This window comes from Aquarana catesbeiana, linkage group LG03 (genome assembly GCF_042186555.1).
Source record: "Aquarana catesbeiana isolate 2022-GZ linkage group LG03, ASM4218655v1, whole genome shotgun sequence".
NCBI lineage: Eukaryota > Metazoa > Chordata > Amphibia > Anura > Ranidae > Aquarana > Aquarana catesbeiana.
In genome coordinates, this window is record NC_133326.1 from 513,237,360 (window position 1) to 513,258,457 (window position 21,098).

General features: G+C 42.6%; 1 protein-coding gene across 1 annotated transcript; it reads left to right on the forward strand.

Moving 5' to 3' along the window:
• The first annotated feature begins 529 nt into the window (after nt 1–529).
• Nucleotides 530–20,397, forward strand: CNOT8 (CCR4-NOT transcription complex subunit 8). Its single transcript, XM_073621157.1, has 7 exons — nt 530–752; nt 5,991–6,191; nt 10,274–10,467; nt 11,546–11,707; nt 14,096–14,240; nt 16,414–16,524; nt 18,225–20,397. The coding sequence occupies exons 2-7, from the start codon at nt 6,075–6,077 to the stop codon at nt 18,363–18,365; spliced, it is 870 nt and encodes a 289-aa protein (XP_073477258.1). The 5' UTR covers nt 530–752; nt 5,991–6,074; the 3' UTR covers nt 18,366–20,397.
• The last annotated feature ends 701 nt before the right edge of the window (nt 20,398–21,098 follow it).

Here is a 21,098-nt window from a genome sequence, read left to right on the forward strand (position 1 = left end):
ACCAGCCGGTGAAGTCACCCACAGAGGAGCGACATACCTGTGTTGTTCCTTCAGAGCCCTGTGCCGTGACTCCTGCGTGCCAGTGTGGGAGTGACGTCATCGCGGCTCAGCCATTTAAGAGGCCGCAGCCCACGAACCCGGATAGAAGACTGAGTGAAGATGGAAGCTTCTACAGTGCGCTGCTAGAGGGCTTTGTTCTAAGGTATTTCATAATGTGCTAGTATGCGATGCATACCTAGCACATTATGCCTTAACTCACAGGGAGATGATTTTTTTTTTTTTTTTGAATGTGCATGAGTTTACTCATTTATATAAACATATATTTGAATAGATGATACATATATATGAATAGAACAGCTGACGCCCACTCTTAGCAAGACTCACTACCCAAAACAAGACAGAAATGATTTCAGCACTGCCATAAAGCACACACAACATCCACCGCCACTAAAGTAGCAAACTCAGCAAAAAGCTCGGAACTGATCCTATACAACGCATGCGTAGTAACACATCTAGCTACCCATAGCACGCATGCGCACTACCTCTACATTCTTGCTGCAAAGCAAGTTTTTTTTTCACCTCTCACAATACAACGCGCGGCTGGTCGCTTAACCCAGTCCTCCCGCACCATAGAGACGGGCGGCTGGAGCGGTCGGCTGTACCATAGAGAATTCGCTGCGTATCCTGTCCGTCTGTAGAGAGAGACGTCTGTGTGTGTGCGCGCGGTGGTTCGGGACAGCAGAGCCCGGGAGGTAAGTGAAGGCGGCTCGGGGTTGCCAGGCCTTTGGGCTTAAAAGGCGTGGAGCTGACTAGGGGAACAGTGGACCTCCAGGTGCGGAGGAAGTGCAAGTCCCAGCGTAGCTTGTTCTGTGTACTTCCGCAGTAGCTGGAGGACTGTACCCGATAAGACTTCTGCAAGGCTGCCATATGGTCCAGATTTCCAGGGATAGCTCCTTTAGACGTGTCCCTGAAAATCTTGTGATTGGCCAGTCACAAAGCTGGCAGGATTTCACGCTATTCATGTGTAGGGATGGTTTGTATGTAATGATTGTACAATGAGCCACTAAAGATTCAGATTGGACAGCACTGGAGTATATTTAAAGCTCTTCTTTGTATGTTTTAGGTACCATCTGTCTCTCCTATTGTGGATATGTCACTTCCTGTCCATTAGGCAAAACAGGAAGTAAGGGGAAATCTTCTCTTGCACCATTGTCATTGGGACAGATGTCCCCCATGGAAGATTTCCCTCTGCTTCCTGTGCTGGTTACAGCTTTAAAAGCTTAGAACAGAGGGTGAACCTACCCAGAAAACAAAATACGACGGGGGGTTCTAACCCTTCACCACTACCTAAAACTTAAAGCAGAGCTCCAGGCTCCTTCTGGGAAAAAAAGCCTCAGTCAGCAGCTACTAATACTGTAGCTGCTGACTGTTAATATTAGGGCACTTGCCTGTCCAGGGATCCAGCAGATCTCGAGCCGATTTAAGGGAAACCAGCAGTGAAGACTTGCGGCTTCACAGTCTGTTCCCTACTGCTCATGCGCAAAGCCTGGCATCTGGGAAGGAGGCCGAACTTCAGCTGACTTCGCCATTGCAAACTCATCCAGAAGTGGAAGCAGGTGCCTGCTCTCTCCCCCCTCCCAAATAGTGCCAAATGTGGCAGCGGAGGGGGAGGAGGAGGCGGCAGACAAGCGGAGCGTCCCCTTTCTTCCCCTTTTGGGTGGAGCTCCGCTTCAATGAGATTTGTGTATGTCCTCCCGAAAACTCTTTGCTCTTGAAAGAGTGGGAAAGGATTGGAACCCTTGTCAGGTTTATCACTGCTATCTAGTGCTTCACTGGAGAGCTTTCCCCTCACTTTCTGTCCTGCAGACAGGAACGTGCTAACGTAGAGATGGCAATTTTTTCCTGTGGCCTTATGTATAATGGCACGCCAACATTACACCCGTCTAAACGCAGGAGGAGTTCTCTGGGAAGTTTAAACAACTTTTATACCTCCCAGATTACTTTTCCTGCCCCTAGAAGTTCTTGCTTTAAAGCCTGACCAATCAGATCCTGGACACACAGAAATCTGTTTTCTCTGATGGCCGGTAAACATTGATTGTGAATGGCTCTGTTGAAAAAAATCTGATTTATATGAGTTTAGAATTCTTCTTGAAACATGCATAAATACAGTTAAAGTGTGAAAGAGGCCTTGCAGTCCCAGGCTTCCCCGAAGGAACAGGAGCCCAGAAACCATGGCAGGAGCCAGCAGTTTTGAATAGGTTGGAGAAGGATTAGAACGTCTGTCAGGCATTGTTGCTGTTTGTGTCCCAGGCAGATTCACCCTCCCTATTTGTCCTGGTTACCATTATCACCTTGAGTATAATAAATCACACATTTTGGGCTGTCACCAGAACCGGAATGGGGGGGGCATCTTCCAATCCAATAGGAACACTAGTTCTATTGACCTTGGAGACACCCAGAGATTCCCTCACTTTGGAGGCATTTCCACCAACTTCTTGTTTTGGCTCTGAGATGCAGATGGCAAAAAAAACCTGACAAGAGTTATTCTGCAATATAAAAATAAGTTTTGGCTTTGGTTCTACTTCCCGCACACAGTAATTGCACAGATGGGTGGCAGCTGCAGGCCAGGTGACGTACCTGTATGTCACGGCCTTTCTTCTGGGTTCAAGCATGCAGGTGTTTCACATATGGCGACCCATCACATTTGGCTACTCGCTGGACTGCGCATGCGTGACATTGCCATCTGCATTCCATCACTGTTGTGGCCACAGCCCTGAGTCCAGGTTCAAGCCCCACCATCCAAATGTAAATGGAATTAGATTATAATTATGCCGAGCGCAGTGAGCCCGCGAGGGGACCTGTGGCAAAGTGGCGGCTTACAACAGTGTTGAAACGCATATGGCGTCGTCGTGCATGCGCACTCCAGCGGGTAGCAAAATGTGATGGGTAGCCGAATGTGACGAAACAAAGGCAACCCCTGCCGACTCGTGCACAAGTTTGGCAGCTGATTTCAGCCAGTGATTTTGGTTGAAGTTAGCTGATCGGCCAATCACACCCAGATTTCTGTGTTTACAAAAACAGGGAGAAAAAACAGCCAGAAAATAAAGTAAAAGCAACACACAGTTAACCCTTTCCCAGCCAGTTTAATTGTACAGTATTACTGATTACTGTATTAGTGACACTAGCGAGGTCAGTGACCTTCCCAGCCATTGTCGATTAGTGCCAGATTGTCCACCACCTTGTCACAATCACACTGTAAGTCACTGCCATTACAATATAGCGTCTATAGCTTTGTAAATTCCAGTATACATATAACATAGTATGTAGCTGCTATAATTTTTACACAAACCAATTAATATATACTTACTGGAATTTTTTTTTTTTACCAAAGATGTAGCGGAATACATCTTGCCCTTCATTTATTTATTTTATTGGATATATTTTATAACAGAAAGTAGAAAATATTATTTTTTTTAAATGTTCGGTCTTTTTTGTTTATATCGCAGAAAATAAAAACCCAGTGGTGTTTAAATACCACCAAAAGATAGCTCTATTTGTGTGAAAAAAAGATAAAAACTTTGTTGCGTACAGTGTTGATCGCCTAATTGCCAGTTAAAGTAGGCTGGTGCTGAATAGTAAAAAAAAAAAAAAAAAAAAAAAAGCTCTGGTAATGAAAGAGAGTAAACTTTCCAGATGTCAAGTGGTTATAAACTTTTGACATGAAATATGAACAAAGCATATCCCTCTATAGTATATACTTGTCTGGTTATAAACTTCTGACATGAAATATGAACAAAGCATATCCCTCTATAGTATATACTTGTCTGGTTATAAACTTCTGACATGAAATATGAACAAAGCATATCCCTCTATAGTATATACTTGTCTAGTTTTAGAGAAGTGTCATTTCTGTCTGCCTGAGTCACTTCTGGCAGGTTTTCTTGACACAAAGAGGTAAAAAGGTGACAGGAAAGGGAGCGCCAGCACACGGCCTTTGATTGACAGCATTTTATTCCGCTTCAGCTCTCCTCACTGAGTGTAACTTCAGCCCCTCCACCCTCTGCTTTCTGAAAGCTGACAAGCTATAGAAATTCTGCACTTTGAGCAGCTGTAGAGGAGAGAGGCATGCAGATAATCAGGTACAACCTATGTAGGATGATTTGTTTCATCTCTGTGTATCACCTGAAGCCTGTCGCTTCACTGGGTAAGACCCCATTCACACAGGGGCAACACGACTTGCAGGTCGCCTCAGCGAGGCGACCTGCAAACGAATGCCCGGGCGACTTGCAAAACGACTTCTGCATAGAAGTCTATGCAAGTCGCCCCAAGTCGCCCCCGAAGTCGTACAGGAACCTTTTTCTAAGTCGGAGCGACTTGCGTCGCTCCCCTTAGAACGGCTCCATAGTACAGAACGGGAGGCGACTTGTCAGGCGACTAGGTCGCCTGACAAGTCGTCCCTGTGTGAATGGGGTCTAAGGGTTTACAACCACTTTAAAGTCACTAAAATCTTTCAAACATAGTTACATATAGTTACATAGTAGGTGAGGGTGAAAAAAGACACATCAAGTCCAACCTATGTGTGTGATTTTATGTCAGTATTACATTGTATATCCCTGTATGTTGCAGTCATTCAGGTGCTTATCTAATAGTTTTTTGAAGCTATCAATGCTCCCCGCTGAAACCACCTCCTGTGGAAGAGAATTCCACATCCTTGCCGCTCTTACAGTAAAGAACCCTCTACGCAGTTTAAGGTTAAACCTCTTTTCTTCTAATTTAAATGAGTGGCCACGTGTCTTATTAAATTTTCTCCTGCGAAAAAGGTTTGTCCCTATTGTGGGGTCACCAGTACAGTATTTGTAAATTGAAATCATATCCCCTCTCAAGTGTCTCTTCTCCAGAGAGAACAAGTTCAGTGCTCGCAACCTTTCCTCATAACTAATATCCTCCAGTCCCTTTTATTAGCTTTGTTGCCCTTCTTTGTACTCGCTCCATTTCCAGTACATCCTTCCTGGGAACTGGTGCCCAGAACTGGACAGCATACTGTTCCCTGCATTATGTTTAACTTGGTGACAGACCGTGACACTTATCTTTGGTCTCATGAAGCAGAGCAGCTTGGTCAGAATCTACAGTATCCAACACTTTTGACGGTGTTGGACGCGTGTGTTCCCGCTGGCCACTGTACTTCCATCCTCTGACCCCTGTGTCAATACAGGCAAAAGTAGTGACGCAGATGGGAACCTGGCATCAGACACTCCCAAAAGTGAATTCTGAAGATTCTGATGGAAGCTGTGCCACTTAACAGACTGAAGATCAACACCACAGGAGAGATAAGTACAACACCTGTCCTTTTCAGGGAACTTTTTTAAGATTTTTTTTTTTTTTTTTTCAGCAAAAGTTATATAGCCTAAAAAGGATATTTAAACCCAAAAACAAACATCCTAATGTATTGCAGCTTACCAGTCTTTAGATGTGGTGGGTGTATTTGTTTTCTTTTTTGTAAAGCTACATATGTTTGCTGCAAGTACAGAAAAATACTATTGTCCTTGTAACTTCCTGTATACTGAACTGATATTTAAAACAATATTATTGCCATTTCCAGAGGCAAGGCAGTGCAGGAGGTTTGTGTTATCCAAAACAGGAGTGCAGCATAGGGTGACAACACTACTCCTCCATAGATATACGTAGTAAAAGTTGTCACCCTAGAGAAGAAAGTGTGTTACTGTCAGGATCGCCAGATAAAAAAAAAACACCTAATGAAGCCACCACATCTAATGACTGGTAAGGTGGATAATATAAAATGTTTTAACTTTAGATACACTTTAAACCTTGTAAGAACAGTTTGACCTAAGTAAATATGCCAGAATGGAATTTTAAGTAAAGTTCCAGTGTTCTTAAAAGCCACCAAGGTATACATTTCCTTTTTTTTTTTTTTAATTTATGCATTTTTAATGTGCACATCTGCAAAATGACTCTTTCTTTCTCCTACGTAGGTGTGATTGCCCCTCAGGGAAAGGCCTCTCCTGCCTTTGTTTATACCTGATCAACCTGCAGCAAGTGTGCATCAGTCCTTTACAATGCCAGCCGCTGTAGTGGACAATAGCCAGGTGATATGTGAGGTATGGGCAGTCAACCTGGAGGAGGAAATGCGTAAGATCCGAGAGCTTGTTCGCACTTATGGATACATTGCAATGGTGAGTGCAGTCCTTTCTCTTTGCAACTGTTTCGCCTTTAAAGGGAATATGTATTTTTTCCAGTTTTTAGATAAATGTGCCAATGAGACCAGCCTGAGGTAAATAATCTTGTTAGTATATGGCATTGTTTTTCAACAAAACCCTGTTTTTTGTGCATAATTTGTAATTGTATATGTACAAGAGGGCAGCCATACTTGATTGTTGAAGTGGATGTAAAGGCTTTTGCCTTAATGCGTTCTTTGCGTTAAGGTAAAAACCTTTCAGGTTTTTCTCCCCCAGCCCCCATAAATACTTACCTGAGCCCAATGTCGATCAAGTGCCATGCCCGAGAGCAGCAGAGTCAGTATCTCTCTCCCTTCTATTATCTCTGACACACACACACCGGATGCCTTCAGCTGCCATTGTTCTCTTGCTTAGTGTCCCTGTGCCTTTTTAAAGCGGTTGTATGCCGGCACAGATTTTTTTTTTTAAACAAAAAACCTGCAAGGCAAAGGCATAATGAGCCAGTATGCAGCACATACTGGCTCATTATGAAATACTTGCCTTAGAACGAGGCCTCGGCATCTGATCCCGGTCCGTGCCAAGGGAGCTGACATGTTCCCTCGGCGCTTCTTCTGGGTATCGCGGCTCCGTCATTGTGAGTGTCCGAAACCACAATTACGTCACTGCCGCGCATGCGAGTGGGAGTCTTCTTCCCGGCAAGGTCCGGCAGCATCTGCCGGGCCTTTACAGTGCATGCGCCGCTGACATCAGCGGCTGCATGCAAAGTAAATATCTCCTAAACTGTACAGGCTTACCTGTAGGTAAAATTAAGGCCCCTTTTCACACTGGGGCGGTGGGGGCGTCGGCGGTACAACAGCGCTATTTTTAGCGCTGCTGTACCGTCGTTCTTGCAGCAGTATTCGGCCGCTAGCGGTGCGGTTTTAACCCCCCGCTGGCGGCCGAAAAAGGGTTAAAATCCCTCGTACAGCGCGGCTATAGCCGCAGTATTGCTGCGGTATAGCCGCGCTGTCCCATTGATATCAATGGGCAGGAGCGGTGAAGGAGCGGTGTATACACCGCTCCTTCACCGCTCCAAAAAAGCGGTTTGCAGGACTTTTTTCACCGTCCTGCCTGCGCACCGCTTTAATGTGAAAACCCTCGGGCTTTCACACTGAACAAACAGCGGAGGCTGTTTAGGGGCGGTTTGCAGGCGGTAATTTTAGCGCAATACTGCCTGCAAACCGCCCCAGTGTGAAAGGGGACTAAAAAAAAAAGGGGTATACAACCGCTTTAAGGGGCGCCCTCCATGTAAACCTGCCCATAATCTATCCACTGCTGTATGTGGGAGACTCTGAAAATTATAGTTAGGACCACAGAGGAGCCTTGACGTAGGCACTGTGGCTAATATATGCATCGGTAGCCAAAGGTCCGGGGGCACTGGTGGCTCCCAGCGCTTCCTGGTAAACTCGGGGGCATGGGTGATGTGCCCGGAAGTGACGTCATCGCTGCACCCGAATGTTTCCGCGTTTACCAGGAAGTGGACCTCTGGCCGCCGACACACCAACAACTACCACCCGAGAGAGCGGATGAACACCACATTCATCATTTATGCTGGCATTATTGTGAGTGTATTTTTTTCCTTTTTATACATTAAATTGTGGTCATGCTACACTGCGCTGCTCTCTCTGTCCTTGAGGATAGGAGGAAGACAGCTGGCAGGAGGGGGATCCCGCGGATAGATGAAATGTCATTGGTTTTTAAGGACGCGGCAACCAGTCCTTAACAATCAATAATTGCCAGCATTCTTTTCTTTACATCTTAGCTTTTAGCAGGGAAATCCCGATGACAGCTGAAACAACCGAGCCAGAAGGTTTCGGGTATAGGTGCAACCCTAGTCTACACAGCTGGTCCAGTGGTCTGGCGATTTGACATTCCTGCTCTTCTCCCTCTTCTCTGTGAAACACTTCAGGGACCGATTAGAGCAACGCTCTCTGATGGTGTTGACCAATTGAAATCTGTCTGGTCCATCCCAGAAGTGCTGCACTGACTTCCTGCATCCCTCAATGGACAAGAAAGGAAACAGGATTTTTGTACTCACCGTAAATTCCTTTTGTGGGTGTCAGTTGAGGTACACTGAGGGATGCTGGTATTTGCAGGGGTTATCCTGGAGTGACCTATTTGTTTTGTTTGCTGTTGTATACTGGTCTTGCGGGTGTAAGTGTATCTTGAAGGTTAAAGACTGTGTGCCTCAATCATTTCTAAGAAAAGGATTTTACGATTTGTACAAAAATCCTATTTCGATTTTGCCTCCCTTGTCTTTTCCTGTCCTGCCCACTTTGTCTTCTGTCCTTTCCATTACCCAAATTTTATAGGACTTTCCTGAGTTTGTTAGTTGGTGTTGACGGGACGTTAAAGCAGAGTTCCAGCTTTTATTTTATTTTTTCATTTTTTTATTTTTACGCCCATGTGAAGGTCGCAACTGATCATATACAAATGAGTATGAAAGTAATGGTATGTTTTATCATTCTTTTTCTTTTTAAGAAACTTACTCTGCTCTCCCCAGCGCACTCCCATGTTCAGTGTGGGCATCTGAAGCTCACTCGTTGCTTCTTTCCGGATACGGCGCTGCTAGCTACCCAGCATGCACCTCCCGATCTCACGCATGTTCATGTTGTAGAAAGTGCAGCGCAGGAATTGTTACAGGATGCCCATTGACTCCTGGGATTGATATCTCTCATATCCCAGGTGCCAATGCGCGGCCGGAAATTGCATACCTTGCCGCAGCGAAGTACAGCGGAAGGGGAGCATTCGCCTTCTAAAAAAGGTTACTGGGGGGGGGGAGTGTCCAATGAGAAATTTGTACAGTAATCATGAATGTGGGGGCACAAAGTATAAAATGTGGGTGGAACTCCGCTTTAAATACAGATTGGTAAAAGGCTTTTGCTCAATGCTTAAATAGTTTGGGTTTTTTTCCCCTTTTCTGCATTTACTTTAATGTATTAAAACAGTATTAAACCCAAAAGCAAACATTTATTATATTGCCGCTTACCAGTCCTTAGATGTGATGGCTGTAATAGTTTCCCTTTTTTTAGGGTTTCTCTCTTCTATTTTCATCTGGTGATCCAGCCAGCAAGTTTGTTATTCAAAAGGCCAAACTCTGCATCAGAATGTATTAGTTTGCATGGATGAGACAAACCACTTAACACTGACAGGGGTGATTAAATTGATCAACTTTTATGTACTGCAAAACCTTTATCCCAAAAGGATGCAACAATTTGCTGTAACTGCTTATAAAGTGTGAGCTGGAGTTTGACTTTAATTTGTTAGTGTATCTAAATCTGCCCATACATTTACCACTAGCCCTCCAGAGAGACAATGCTGCTATCCCCTCTGTCTCCTGTGCTCATTCCTCCAGAGTTGTGTTAGCCAGATCACTAGGTGAAAACAGAGGGGGAAAAAAGCCAAAGAAAATAAAGCCAATGCAGCCACTACACCTAATGCAATAAAATACATTTTTTGTTTTGGGTTTAACACCACTTTAAATTGATATTAAATTATCTTTTGGGGTTTTAATACTGCTGCGCCGTGTAATGGTTTTGCAGACAGCAGCCCCGGTCCTCTCCTTTCTCCCCACCTGGCGCTCCTGGCTCCTCCTGCCTTCGAGTAACTCCCCAGCACTTGCTGGGGTGGTACTTGCGCGGACTCGATCCTGAGCTGCACTGTATGCATCTGTTGACACACTGTGTGGCTCTACCCCACCCCTGCTCCCTCCTCACTGGATTTGATTGACAACAGCAGGAGCCAACTCCTGAATCTAGTGAGGAGGGAGAGAGCAGCGCTGTACTGAGATAGAGCTCGGGTAAGTATTGAGGGGGTGGGGGGAGCTGCGCCCAAAAGGTTTTTTTTTTTTTTTTTTTTACCTTCATGCAGAGATTGCATTTAGGTAAAAAAACCTTTAGCCTTTACAACCACTTTAAGGTTTTTTTTTTTTTTTTTTTCCTGACAATTTTTGTTGTTTTATTGAAATCATATTGGGAATCTTCATAGCACTTTGCTAGAAAGTTGTTGCTTCAGCCTCTTCTTGTTTTTGTTTCCTGTAGGATACAGAGTTTCCAGGGGTGGTTGTAAGGCCAATTGGGGAATTTCGAAGTACGATAGACTATCAGTATCAACTTTTACGCTGTAATGTGGATCTACTCAAAATTATACAGCTGGGTCTCACCTTCATGAATGAGAAAGGAGAGTACCCTTCTGGAATCAACACTTGGCAGTTTAATTTCAAGTTTAACCTCACGTAAGTCTCTCCATCGTCTGGAACATCGTTTGGGTTATTTAAGGATGAAGAACAGACACTTTTTGGATAAAGCAAGAAGGGTTTGAAAATAGCTCATGCTTTTATTGTTGTTTTTATCTGTTTTTCAATTGTCTGTTAACTGGGGCAATGAAGCATATCTAAACCTAAAGCAAACATGTAATCTATTTTACAGTTAACTGTAGAATCGGTGGATGCCTCAGCTCAATGAAAAAAAAAAAAATGAAGCAATTCCTCCATCTACTGCTGCTGTAATCAAATCCCGATGTGTTATTGTATTCTGCCTCCCTGCCCCCGCAGGCAGAATACAGTGATCAGTGTTGCTGGCTATAGGTGGCGGCACTAATCATTGAGAAAAAAAATGACAGGCTGGTTGTGCACCAGTTTATCCATAGAAATATTGTGTACAACCACCTAGACCATACAAGGATCAAAATTCGGCAGGTCTCTGCTGAACCATCCGAATTGCAATCCATGTATGGCCGGCTTAAGTCTTGGGAACACGGCAATAAAAACCTGACAGAACTTTAAACCGTTCCCTATTCTAAGACAAAATTATTGGCTGGAATTCCACTTTAGTAATGGGATATTGTAATCTGGAATCTGTAGTTGCCAGTCAGAAATATAATAGTATATTGTACAATTTTTTTTTTTTTTTTTTTTAAAGCAGTACAAATTGATTGTATGTTTTTCCTCTTTGATGATGTTACTGTTGGCTTTTTGAGGGTTGAAGACACTTGGGTAAGCAACCCATCTTAAATAAACCTTGTCGACAGCAGCAAAGGGAAAAATGGTGTTATAATTTCAGAGCGCATGTGCCGGTGACTCACTGACTGCTGCTCCTTGAATATCTCCTAAATGGTGCAAGTTTAGGAGATATTCATTTAACCTACAGGTAAGGTACAGGTACCTGTAGGTTACAATCAAAATACAGACTTTACTACCACTTAAAACAATTTTTTTTTTTAATCTCAAGGCCCACTGGCCAGTGGTGTCATTCTTTCTTTCTTTTTTTTTTTTTTAAACTTTATTTTGATTTTGCTTCTTTTTGATCTTACAGGGAAGACATGTATTCTCAAGACTCAATTGATCTGTTGGCAAATTCTGGCCTCCAGTTCCAGAAGCATGAGGAAGAAGGGATAGACACCCTGACCTTTGCTGAGCTGCTTATGACCTCTGGGGTGGTTTTATGTGATAATGTCAAGTGGCTTTCATTCCACAGGTGAGGTGTGTGTGTGCTAATGAGAATGCTTTTCAGTTTACAGATATTGTGACTAAACTTTTTCAGCCAAAATGTAATGTGTTTGTATTTATATAGACATTTTTTTTTTTAAATGTTGCAGCTGACATTGTTCTTTTATGTAGAGGTATAGACTGCAGAGAGAGAGACCATTATCCCCCTGTACAAATCATTAGTAAGACCTCATCTGAAATATGCAGTTCAGTTTTGGGCACCAGTTCTTAAAAAGGATATTGGGGAACTGGAGAAAGTGCAGAGAAGGGCAACCCAATTCATAAGAGACATGGAGGAGCTCAGCTATGAGGAAAGATTAGAGGAACTGAATTTATTCTCTCTTGAGAAGAGGAGATTATGGGGGGGGAGATATGATCAACATGTATAAATGCATAAGTGGTCCATATAGTAAACTTGGTGTTGAGTTATTCATCCTTAAGGTTTGGAAGAAAAGAAATTTAATCTCCAAGTATGGCTTCTTCACAGTAATGCCCCGTACACACGGTCGGACATTGATCAGACATTCCGACAACAAAATCCATGCATTTTTTCCGATGGATGTTGGCTCAAACTTGTCTTGCATACACACGGTCACACAAAGTTGTTGGAAAATCCGATGGTTCTGAACGCGGTGACGTAAAACACATACGTTGGGACTATAAACGGGGCAGTAGCCAATAGCTTTCATCTCTTAATTTATTCTGAGCATGCGTGGCACTTTGTGCATCGGATTTGTGTACACACGATCGGAATTTCTGACAACGGATTTTGTTGTCGGAAAATTTTATAGCAAGCTCTCAAACTTTGTGTGTCGGAAATTCCTATTGAAAATGTGTGATGGAGCCTACACACGGTTGGAATTTCCGACAACAAGGTCCTATCACACATTTTCCATCGGAAAATCCTATCGTGTGTACGGGGCATGATTCTTTCCTAAATGTACATCCTATAACTGGATACTCCCATTTATAGGTAAAGTTGATCCAGGGAATATCCGATTGCCTCTTGGGGGATCAGGAAGGAATTTTTTCGCCTGCTGATTGGATCATGCTTTGTTGTCTTTTTTTGCCTTCCTCTGGATCTACTGTGGGTACAGGACTGTGTATAAAGGATTGTATAATTTTATTTGATCCCTTTTATTGGTTGAAGACTTTAAAATTGAGTACGCCCGTGGAACAGAGCCAAACTTCAGTACCTAAAAAAAATCTCAATAGGCGACATTTAAAAACCCTTACAAGTTACCAGTTTAGCATTACACAGAAGGTCTAGCATTAGAATAATTTCTCTTGCTCTGTCGTTTGTGGCAATACCTCACATGTGTGGTGCTATGTTTACATATGCATGGAGGACCGATGTGTGTGTTTACCTTTGTGCGTGAGCATGGGGGGGTGGGGGAGCTTTCCATATATTTTTTTTTTTTTTTTTTTTAATCAACCATTATTGAATAACATCTCTTGTGATAGCATGGGTTGTGACAGGTCCTCTTTATGGAAAGATCTGGGGACCCCATATCTTTCCTCTGGCCTCCAAAGCATCTGATCAGAGATCTATTTGATCTGATGCTTTCACAAGCCAGTAATAGCTTGTTTACATAAGACTAAAACTGTAAATGATGAAATCCTTGTTGCTTCCAATTTCTGACTTCACACAGTAGGAGATACAACATCCGTTCCTCACACTTTGTACTTGGAACCAGATGCTGCCAGTCGCATCCTTACCAGGCTGTCTGATCCCGATTGGAGAGACCAGTAAAAGCGGCGGCGGGCGGGGTGGAACCCCCTTCGATTGCCTGTAATAGTAATCCAGCGTCTGTATAGGTGCTCAAATTACTTTTACTAAAAAAAAAAACTGCTGCTGAAAAAAACAATACCGTACTGTGGCTGCAGTCATGATCCTGGCATTACCACTTCAAGTTGCTTCCGTTTATAAATGGCGAAGGGACAGGAAGTGGGTAGGGGGCGGTTATAACCCCTGTTAGATTTATTTTTTTATTTTTATTTTTTTGTCATCTGTGTCCCATTACAGGAAATTTCCCTTCACTTCCTGTCCCATAGCTAAAACAGGAAGTGAGAGGAAATCCCTGCAAATTAAGTGAATCCTCAGAACTAGTGTCCCATTGGAAGATTTCCCCTCTGCTACTTTTCTGGGGACAACCCATAATTTGGGATTTTCTTTTACTTTCAATGATAATGGTAGACAGGACAAATTGAGAGGGTGAATCTCCTTAACAGACAGCAATAAAAACCTAATGGGTGTTCTGATCTATCTCTGCTCTGTCCAAAATAAAAAAAAGTTTTGCGATTAGTTATACTTTAATGCCTTTAATGTTTTTGTTCTGTTTTACTTTTAGTTTTTCCTTTTTTTATTTTTCTACAGTGGTTATGATTTTGGCTATATGGTGAAGCTTCTAACAGACTCTCGTCTCCCAGAAGAGGAACATGAATTTTTCCATATTTTGAATCTTTTCTTTCCATCGATCTATGATGTAAAATATCTGATGAAGAGTTGCAAAAATTTGAAGGTGCAGAAACGTAGCCCTTGTATTGACCAGAAACCCAGTAGTAACAGAGCACCCTATAGCAGATAGGTTTCAGTATCATCTCATCTTTCCCTGTTCCCCAGTTTTCTCATGTGTCCTTAGATTAGGTTGGTTAGAGGGTTGTTCTAATGTATTGCAAATTGAGGTGCTTAACCTCTTCCCGTGGCCTCATTGAAGTTGGTCTTCTTCCGTGAGGCCACGTATGTGTACTTGTATTTGTGCTAGGAGTGCATCGCACAGAGAACAGTCTCTCACCGAGAGCCCTGGGTCTCATACTAATGATTGGAAACAGGAACTCCTGGTTCACGATTACCTGATCGCTGTGATGGCCTCTGATTTGCTATCACTGTGATCATTCACTGTGTAGCCTGCCCATTTGTTTGTTTGTTTTTTTTTTATTTTCTTCAGAAAGGAGAGAAAAATACATTGTATCTTTCTTTCCTTGCCAGGGGAGAAAAATGTAAGCTGAGTGGAAAACAAAAAAGACAAAAATAGCTAGATTAAAGTGGAAGTCCATGCAAAAACTAAAATCCCTACATCTATAGCCACCAACATTATAACACTAACCACTCCAGCCCTGTAAAGTAAAAACAAGTATACATACCTTTTCTGCATGCAATCCTACCCGATCTCCAGTGGCAGAAGCTCTGCTGAGTGCACGTTCGACAACGGCTCTGAAATGAATGGGAAGTGACGTCGCCCATAGAGTTACTGTGGGGCTTCTGTTGACGAACGAGTCCTCTCCACTGGCCTACACAGAAAAGCTGTGGCTGACAGCTCAGCGTGGGATCAGAGCTTCCACCGCTGGAGATCAGGTATGTATACTAGTTTTTTCTTTTCAGGGTTAGGGAAATTAGTGTTAGAATGTTGGTGGCTATAGATGCAGGGATTTTAGTTTTTGCATGGACTTCCACTTTAAGTTTGATCTAGGTCAGTGTTAAGGATAGTGTTTGGGTCAAGATAAGTGTTACAGTCAATGTGAAAGGTCAGGGTCAGTAGGCAAGGCAATTTTTAATTCAGCGTCATGTTTTAGGTAGGATAAAAAAAAGCAAAATGCACACCATTGTTTCTGGGCCCTACTACGGGTACAAACAACAAATACCATACACATATGTGGTATTGCTGTGTTCATCAAAAAATACATCTTTTAACGTGTGTGTAAAATGTAAAACTTACTCTGGACAGCAAGCAGTTAAAGTGGTAGTTAACACCCCTATAAAACCTTTCTTTTTAGGGCCCTCCAGGTGGGTTATGCCATAATGTGCTAGTATGCACAGCGTATTAGTACTGGCAGACTTGCCTGTCAAACGGTGGCCTCCATCGCTGCAGTGGGATTGATCCAGTGGGCCCCTGGTGCTCCTGTCTTCGCCCAGTCTAACTTCCGGGTTCCGTGCCTTCGGCCGTTTGATGGGCCGAGCCGTGATGACGCACTCCCAGATATTACGCATGGGAGTCAATTTGCTGCAGCACGGATCAGGGCAGTAAATGTTGCGCTGCGCATGCGTGGCTCAGTGTACGTGACGACTGACAGGCAGGAGGATGCATTTATAGCAGAAGAGACCAATGGGGTCTCTCCTGTCATAAATACCCTGCCTGTCAGCAGATTTTGGAAAAATTAACTTTGCGTCCCCCCTCAATTCCTATGCAGGTTTTATTGCGACCTGTGTTCCCATTGTTGAAATTTATATTTAAATTCTTTCTTACTGATGATACCCTATCACATCCTGCCACCAGAACAGGAAGTGAGGGAATCGCCTCAGTGGGTACACAGATGTCAATTAGAACTTGACAGATGTTTCTAACCTTTCTCCATCCATTCTAGCCCAAAACAAGAAGAAAGTTTTTGAGGTGAGGAGACATGAACAATCTAAAAAGAAGACAGTTTTGGCTAAAGTTGGGCTGACTGAATTAGCATATGTGGTTCATACACAGCCATGTCATTGAACATAGTCTATAGAAACCAAACTCTTTCCCATATCTGAATAATATATGAGAATCTGTTTGCTTTGGGCCACAAAGCTGTCAATTAAGTTTTAGGAATAAAGCCTACAGTGTTTTCTTCCCTTTTTTTTTTTTTTCTTAGTGGTTGATGAGAAGTGTTATCAAATGCAGTTCTTTCGTTTTGTGTCTGTAATACAGTTTCTTTCTTACATAGGGTGGTCTGCAGGAGGTGGCTGATCAGCTGGACTTGCAGCGGATTGGTAGGCAGCATCAGGCTGGTTCTGATTCTCTGCTCACCGGCATGGCTTTTTTTCGGATGAAGGAGGTGAGCTCTTGCATTAATGGGGCTTCATGTGCTTGGCTTGTAAAATCTTTATGCTAGCATCTGAATGTGGCCAGATATACTGTATGTTTCAGTACTGTGCCAAAATATTCTCAGCTCTGAGTATAGTCTTCATGACTTCTAGGCATAGCCTGACCAATTGAACGCTATGGGGGATTGAGCTTCTGATATCAAGCCCTAGCTATTGCACATAGGTTCACTTGCCACTCCAGTCATTTGGGCATGTTGCATGAGAAATTACATTAATGACTAGACTAACTGCTAAGATTTCTCTCATTCTGCCCGCAGGGCTAAATGGGGAAAATCTGTGGATTCCTACATCCTATGCTGAATGAGTTAATATATTCAGACAGCAACTGCGGCTCTGATTGTCTGCCATCACTGTTCGAGTGATAATTTTCCAACTGGCTCCATCGACTTTCAGATCAAAGTTTTTTTGAGCCATGTGGTGCCAATGGGACCACCCATGGCATGAAGTTCAGATTTCCTTACACTGCCGACTACTGGCACTCTTATGACCTGTTGTCAGATAAACTTTTGTAGTCTTTAACCATTGCGTGAAACTCTGTTGCATTATGGGATGAGCTATTCCCCACAGTAACAAAAAACTTGGGGGTATGTCCAAGTGCCATAGCACATGGGACATATCCCTGCAAGCTTAGCATGAGCAGTGTACAAAAGTATTGCAAAACAGAGGAAAGACTAGTTAATCAAGAGCGTGAGGTGCCCTGAATTTGTGAACACGATGATCACAAGGGTATTGTAAAATTATATCCTTTAATATATTCCTCTGCAGTAGATGGAACAAGGCAAAAAATAAAACTTGAGACTATAGTACATTTATTAGGATTACTGGCCAGGAAAGCTGCTGAATCTCGATGGTGAACATTTGCTGTCTTAGCTAGCGAGGGACAATCCCTCCTAACAATTCTGCTGCTGGCAAGTTGTTGCTGGCAGAATTTCCCATCTGATATCTGCCTTAAAACCCTTTTCACACTGAGGCTTTTTACAGATGTTTTTGCGCTAAAAATAGCCCCTGAAAAGCGCCTGTAAACTGCCTCTTCTGGAGCACCAGTATGAAAGCCAGAGTGATTTCACACTGAGGCGTTGTGACTGCAGGACAGGAAAAAAAAAGTTCTGGAAGCAGCATCTTTGGGGCGGTGGGGGAGCGATGTATACAACGCTCCTCCACCGCCCCTGCCCATTGAAATCCATAAGCACTGCTGCCAATGCGCCCGCAAAGCACTTCGGCAGCGCCGTTATAACAGCGGTAAAGCACTGCTAAAACTAGCGGCACTCTACCGCCAACACCCTCGACACCCCCCCCCCCAGCCCCGCCCCAGTGTGAAAGGGGTCTAAATTTTGTTTCTGGTACAAAGATAGAGGGAGAGTCACTGTTGCCACCTCCTACAAACCTACAGGGCCATAACTATCAAACTGATTTAGAATCCTGGTGCTCACACCTGCCTGGGTCCAGGGGTGTTAGTACATTCTACAAGGTACACCCTGTGGGCTTAACCAAAGACCTGCAGGGAGTGTCTAAGTCGTCATTGGTCCTCTATTTGTTCATGCATAAAACCCTTTGTTTTAGAAAATTCCACAGTCATTCATTTTTTTTTTTTTTTTTCAAGCTGTAGATAGTACATTAATTATAGTTCTCTGGTTGTCTTCTTCACTATCAGTTATTTTTTGAGGATCACATTGACGATGCCAAGTACTGTGGACGCCTCTATGGGCTAGGGACAGGAGTGGCTCCAAAATCCAACGAGGAGGCAGAAGAAAAAATAAGCATCATGTCTCTCATCAACAATGGACAACAATGAGATGGCCTTGACTTGGTCATCTGACCACCATTCTCCATGTCTGCTCCTCTCCACCGTATTCTCTGCACACCTTCCAAAAAGCAACTCTTGGAACCAGCTGAAAAAAAACAATAGAAGTGACTGCTTTTATGAACATTCTGTCAAACATGTCACTTTTTTTCTTTGTTTTAAAGCTTTTAAGGGAAGACATCAACAGCTTATGGAGAGAAAAAGCCAAACCGCTTCTAGACCATCTAGTTTTTTACCTATGACGAGCCACGTGGGGCCTAGCCTCCAATGCAGCTTTGCCATCGGCTCCAGTTTCATATTTTTCCATTGCTTTTACAGAAGATGGTTTACATGCTGTAAGTGTGGACACAGCAATCCTGGACCAGGCCAGTGCTTGTCCTCATAGGCACTAGCAAAACCAAGCACCTTTAGTAACACTTCCAGAAAAGGCTAAAGCAGTTTTAGGCAGTCGGGTATTTCTGCAGCCTTATCAGTGTAAGCTCTTAAGAAAATTTTGAGTCTAATTTATAAACTGGAGAAAGAGACAAACCAATAAAAATTAATTGCAGGCTAAATATTGAAAAGAAATCTATTTGGGTTCTAAGAGCAAAATAGTATTTTTGAACCTTTTCTTTTTACGTCTCTTCTATTTTCTGGACTTTTGTCGTATCTACAGTGTAATCACCAACTGTGAAAAAAAAAGCTGTTAAACATCACCTTGTAAAAGGAGGCATTTATAGACTTAAAGGGACCATGTTACTTCTCTAAAATAATATACTGCACACTATCGTAAAAGAGTATGTATGCTCACCTCTCTGAAGGATGTTGAGACTACAATTCACACTTTTGCAGAGCTAGCCATGCTGCTGCTATCTTGACACTTTTGGGTGCTTCGGATAGCATGTTTCCCACTGGGCACCATGGTTCTGCTAACTGGCCACTGAGTTCTAGTCTAGTGATGTAGCAGCCAGTGAGAGGGACCATTGCCTCCAGTGGGGAAACACGCTATCTGACACACCAGGAAGAAGTGGAAAGAGCGCAGTGTTGCAGGCTTGCTCTGCAAGAGAACAAAAAATGTACTCGCTGCTTGCCAGTATTTATCCTCTTCTATTGCAGGATCCAGATGCCTGAATTGAGAGATATATATAGATATATATATCTATATAGATATATATCTATATATAGTATATTTTTTGTTGTATTTAGAGAAGCGATGGTGTTACTATTTCTGGAGTGTTCTTTGTATTTTAAGGATACACTAGGGGTTGTAGAATACAAAAATTCTTATCGTGTGCCCCCCCGATTTATTCTGCATACATAGGAATATTCGATGACAAGGCGGTTGGTTGGCAGAGAAGCTAATTTCTCTCTGCCACAGCATTGACAGGATAATAAGATCTCCTTGGTAACAGTAAAGATTTAGTGTGAAGTCCACTCCAGTTACAATGAAAAAAAAAAGTATGATTTATTGGACTTTATGATTTTGGGTGTAGATTTTTATAAAATTATATTACATTTCACTATTTTGCTGCAGTTTAACGTAGGACATGCCATGTCTACCTGTCACAAAACTTGACCTGCTTAACAAAGTGCAAATAACTATAATTTATTTAGAAAAGAAAAAGCCTCCTATTATGTAACAAAAATATTTATTGTAGGCTATGAAATTCAATCAGAAAAACTTGTGTGAGATTGAAAGGTCTTCCCTATGCCATTTTAAGTCTCAGGGATATGGCGGTAAACTTTTTTTTTTTTCTGTAAAGTGTGTCCTATTTTTATGTGTCTATCAACTAAGCCGCAGAAATGAGAACAAGCACTGTCCCCACTCCTTGCTATGTCTTTGTTTAATATACAAAAAATAATTATTCAGAATGGCCAAAAGCATTGGAAAGATACTGTTCATTGTTACAGTTGCGGTTTTAGCCAGCCAAAGTTTTGTAACCCACGTCCATTGTTGTAAGCTGGAGTTTAAACATGTGTAAATATTATTTATGTTTTTAAATTTGTAAAATAAAGATGTTTCTTTTTTGTTCTTTTTTTTTTATAGTGAAGTGTGTGTACATTTTTATTTTTCAGTGAATTGTCTTTCAAGAAGTCAGCACTAGCCTTTTTATCATCTCATCAAGTATGTATAGCTTGGAACTTATGCAGCTGTGTTCTGAAAACCATAGGTTTTAATCAGAATTATTTTTAAAGAAAAACTTACAGGAGGTGTATGCTATCTCCTGCCTATGCTTTACACTTTTATTGACCAAATAGCTTTTCACTAGACTTCCGGCACTCCCAACAGGAGTCATGTGGCTCTCCTACACAGCAGCCATCCTGTCCACCTTTTTACTTCCCTGTCCTTTCCCCAAGAACCCTTTGTGTTTTGTGGTTGGATTCACTGAATACAAATCCTTAGACGACAAGAGGCGATGCAGACGAACGGGGCATCTGCTTTGTAGGAGAGCCAAAAGTCTCCTGTTAAGAGTTCGGAAATTATGGTGAAAGCTATACTATTGGGCAGTGAAGGTGTAACTTGCAGGCAGTGTTTCAGTAGGTGGCACGCACCTCATGCGTTGTAACGGTTTATAACCCAGCAGATGTTTTATTTTTCTTTGAACTGAAACTTTCAGCAATTTTAAATATGATATCTATAATACTGTCTGTTGCTAGCATTAACACAGCTGTTTTATTATTCTATATCTCCTTGGTAATATAGTTTTATTACCTATTGATCCTGCCTGCAGGTCTGTTAATTTT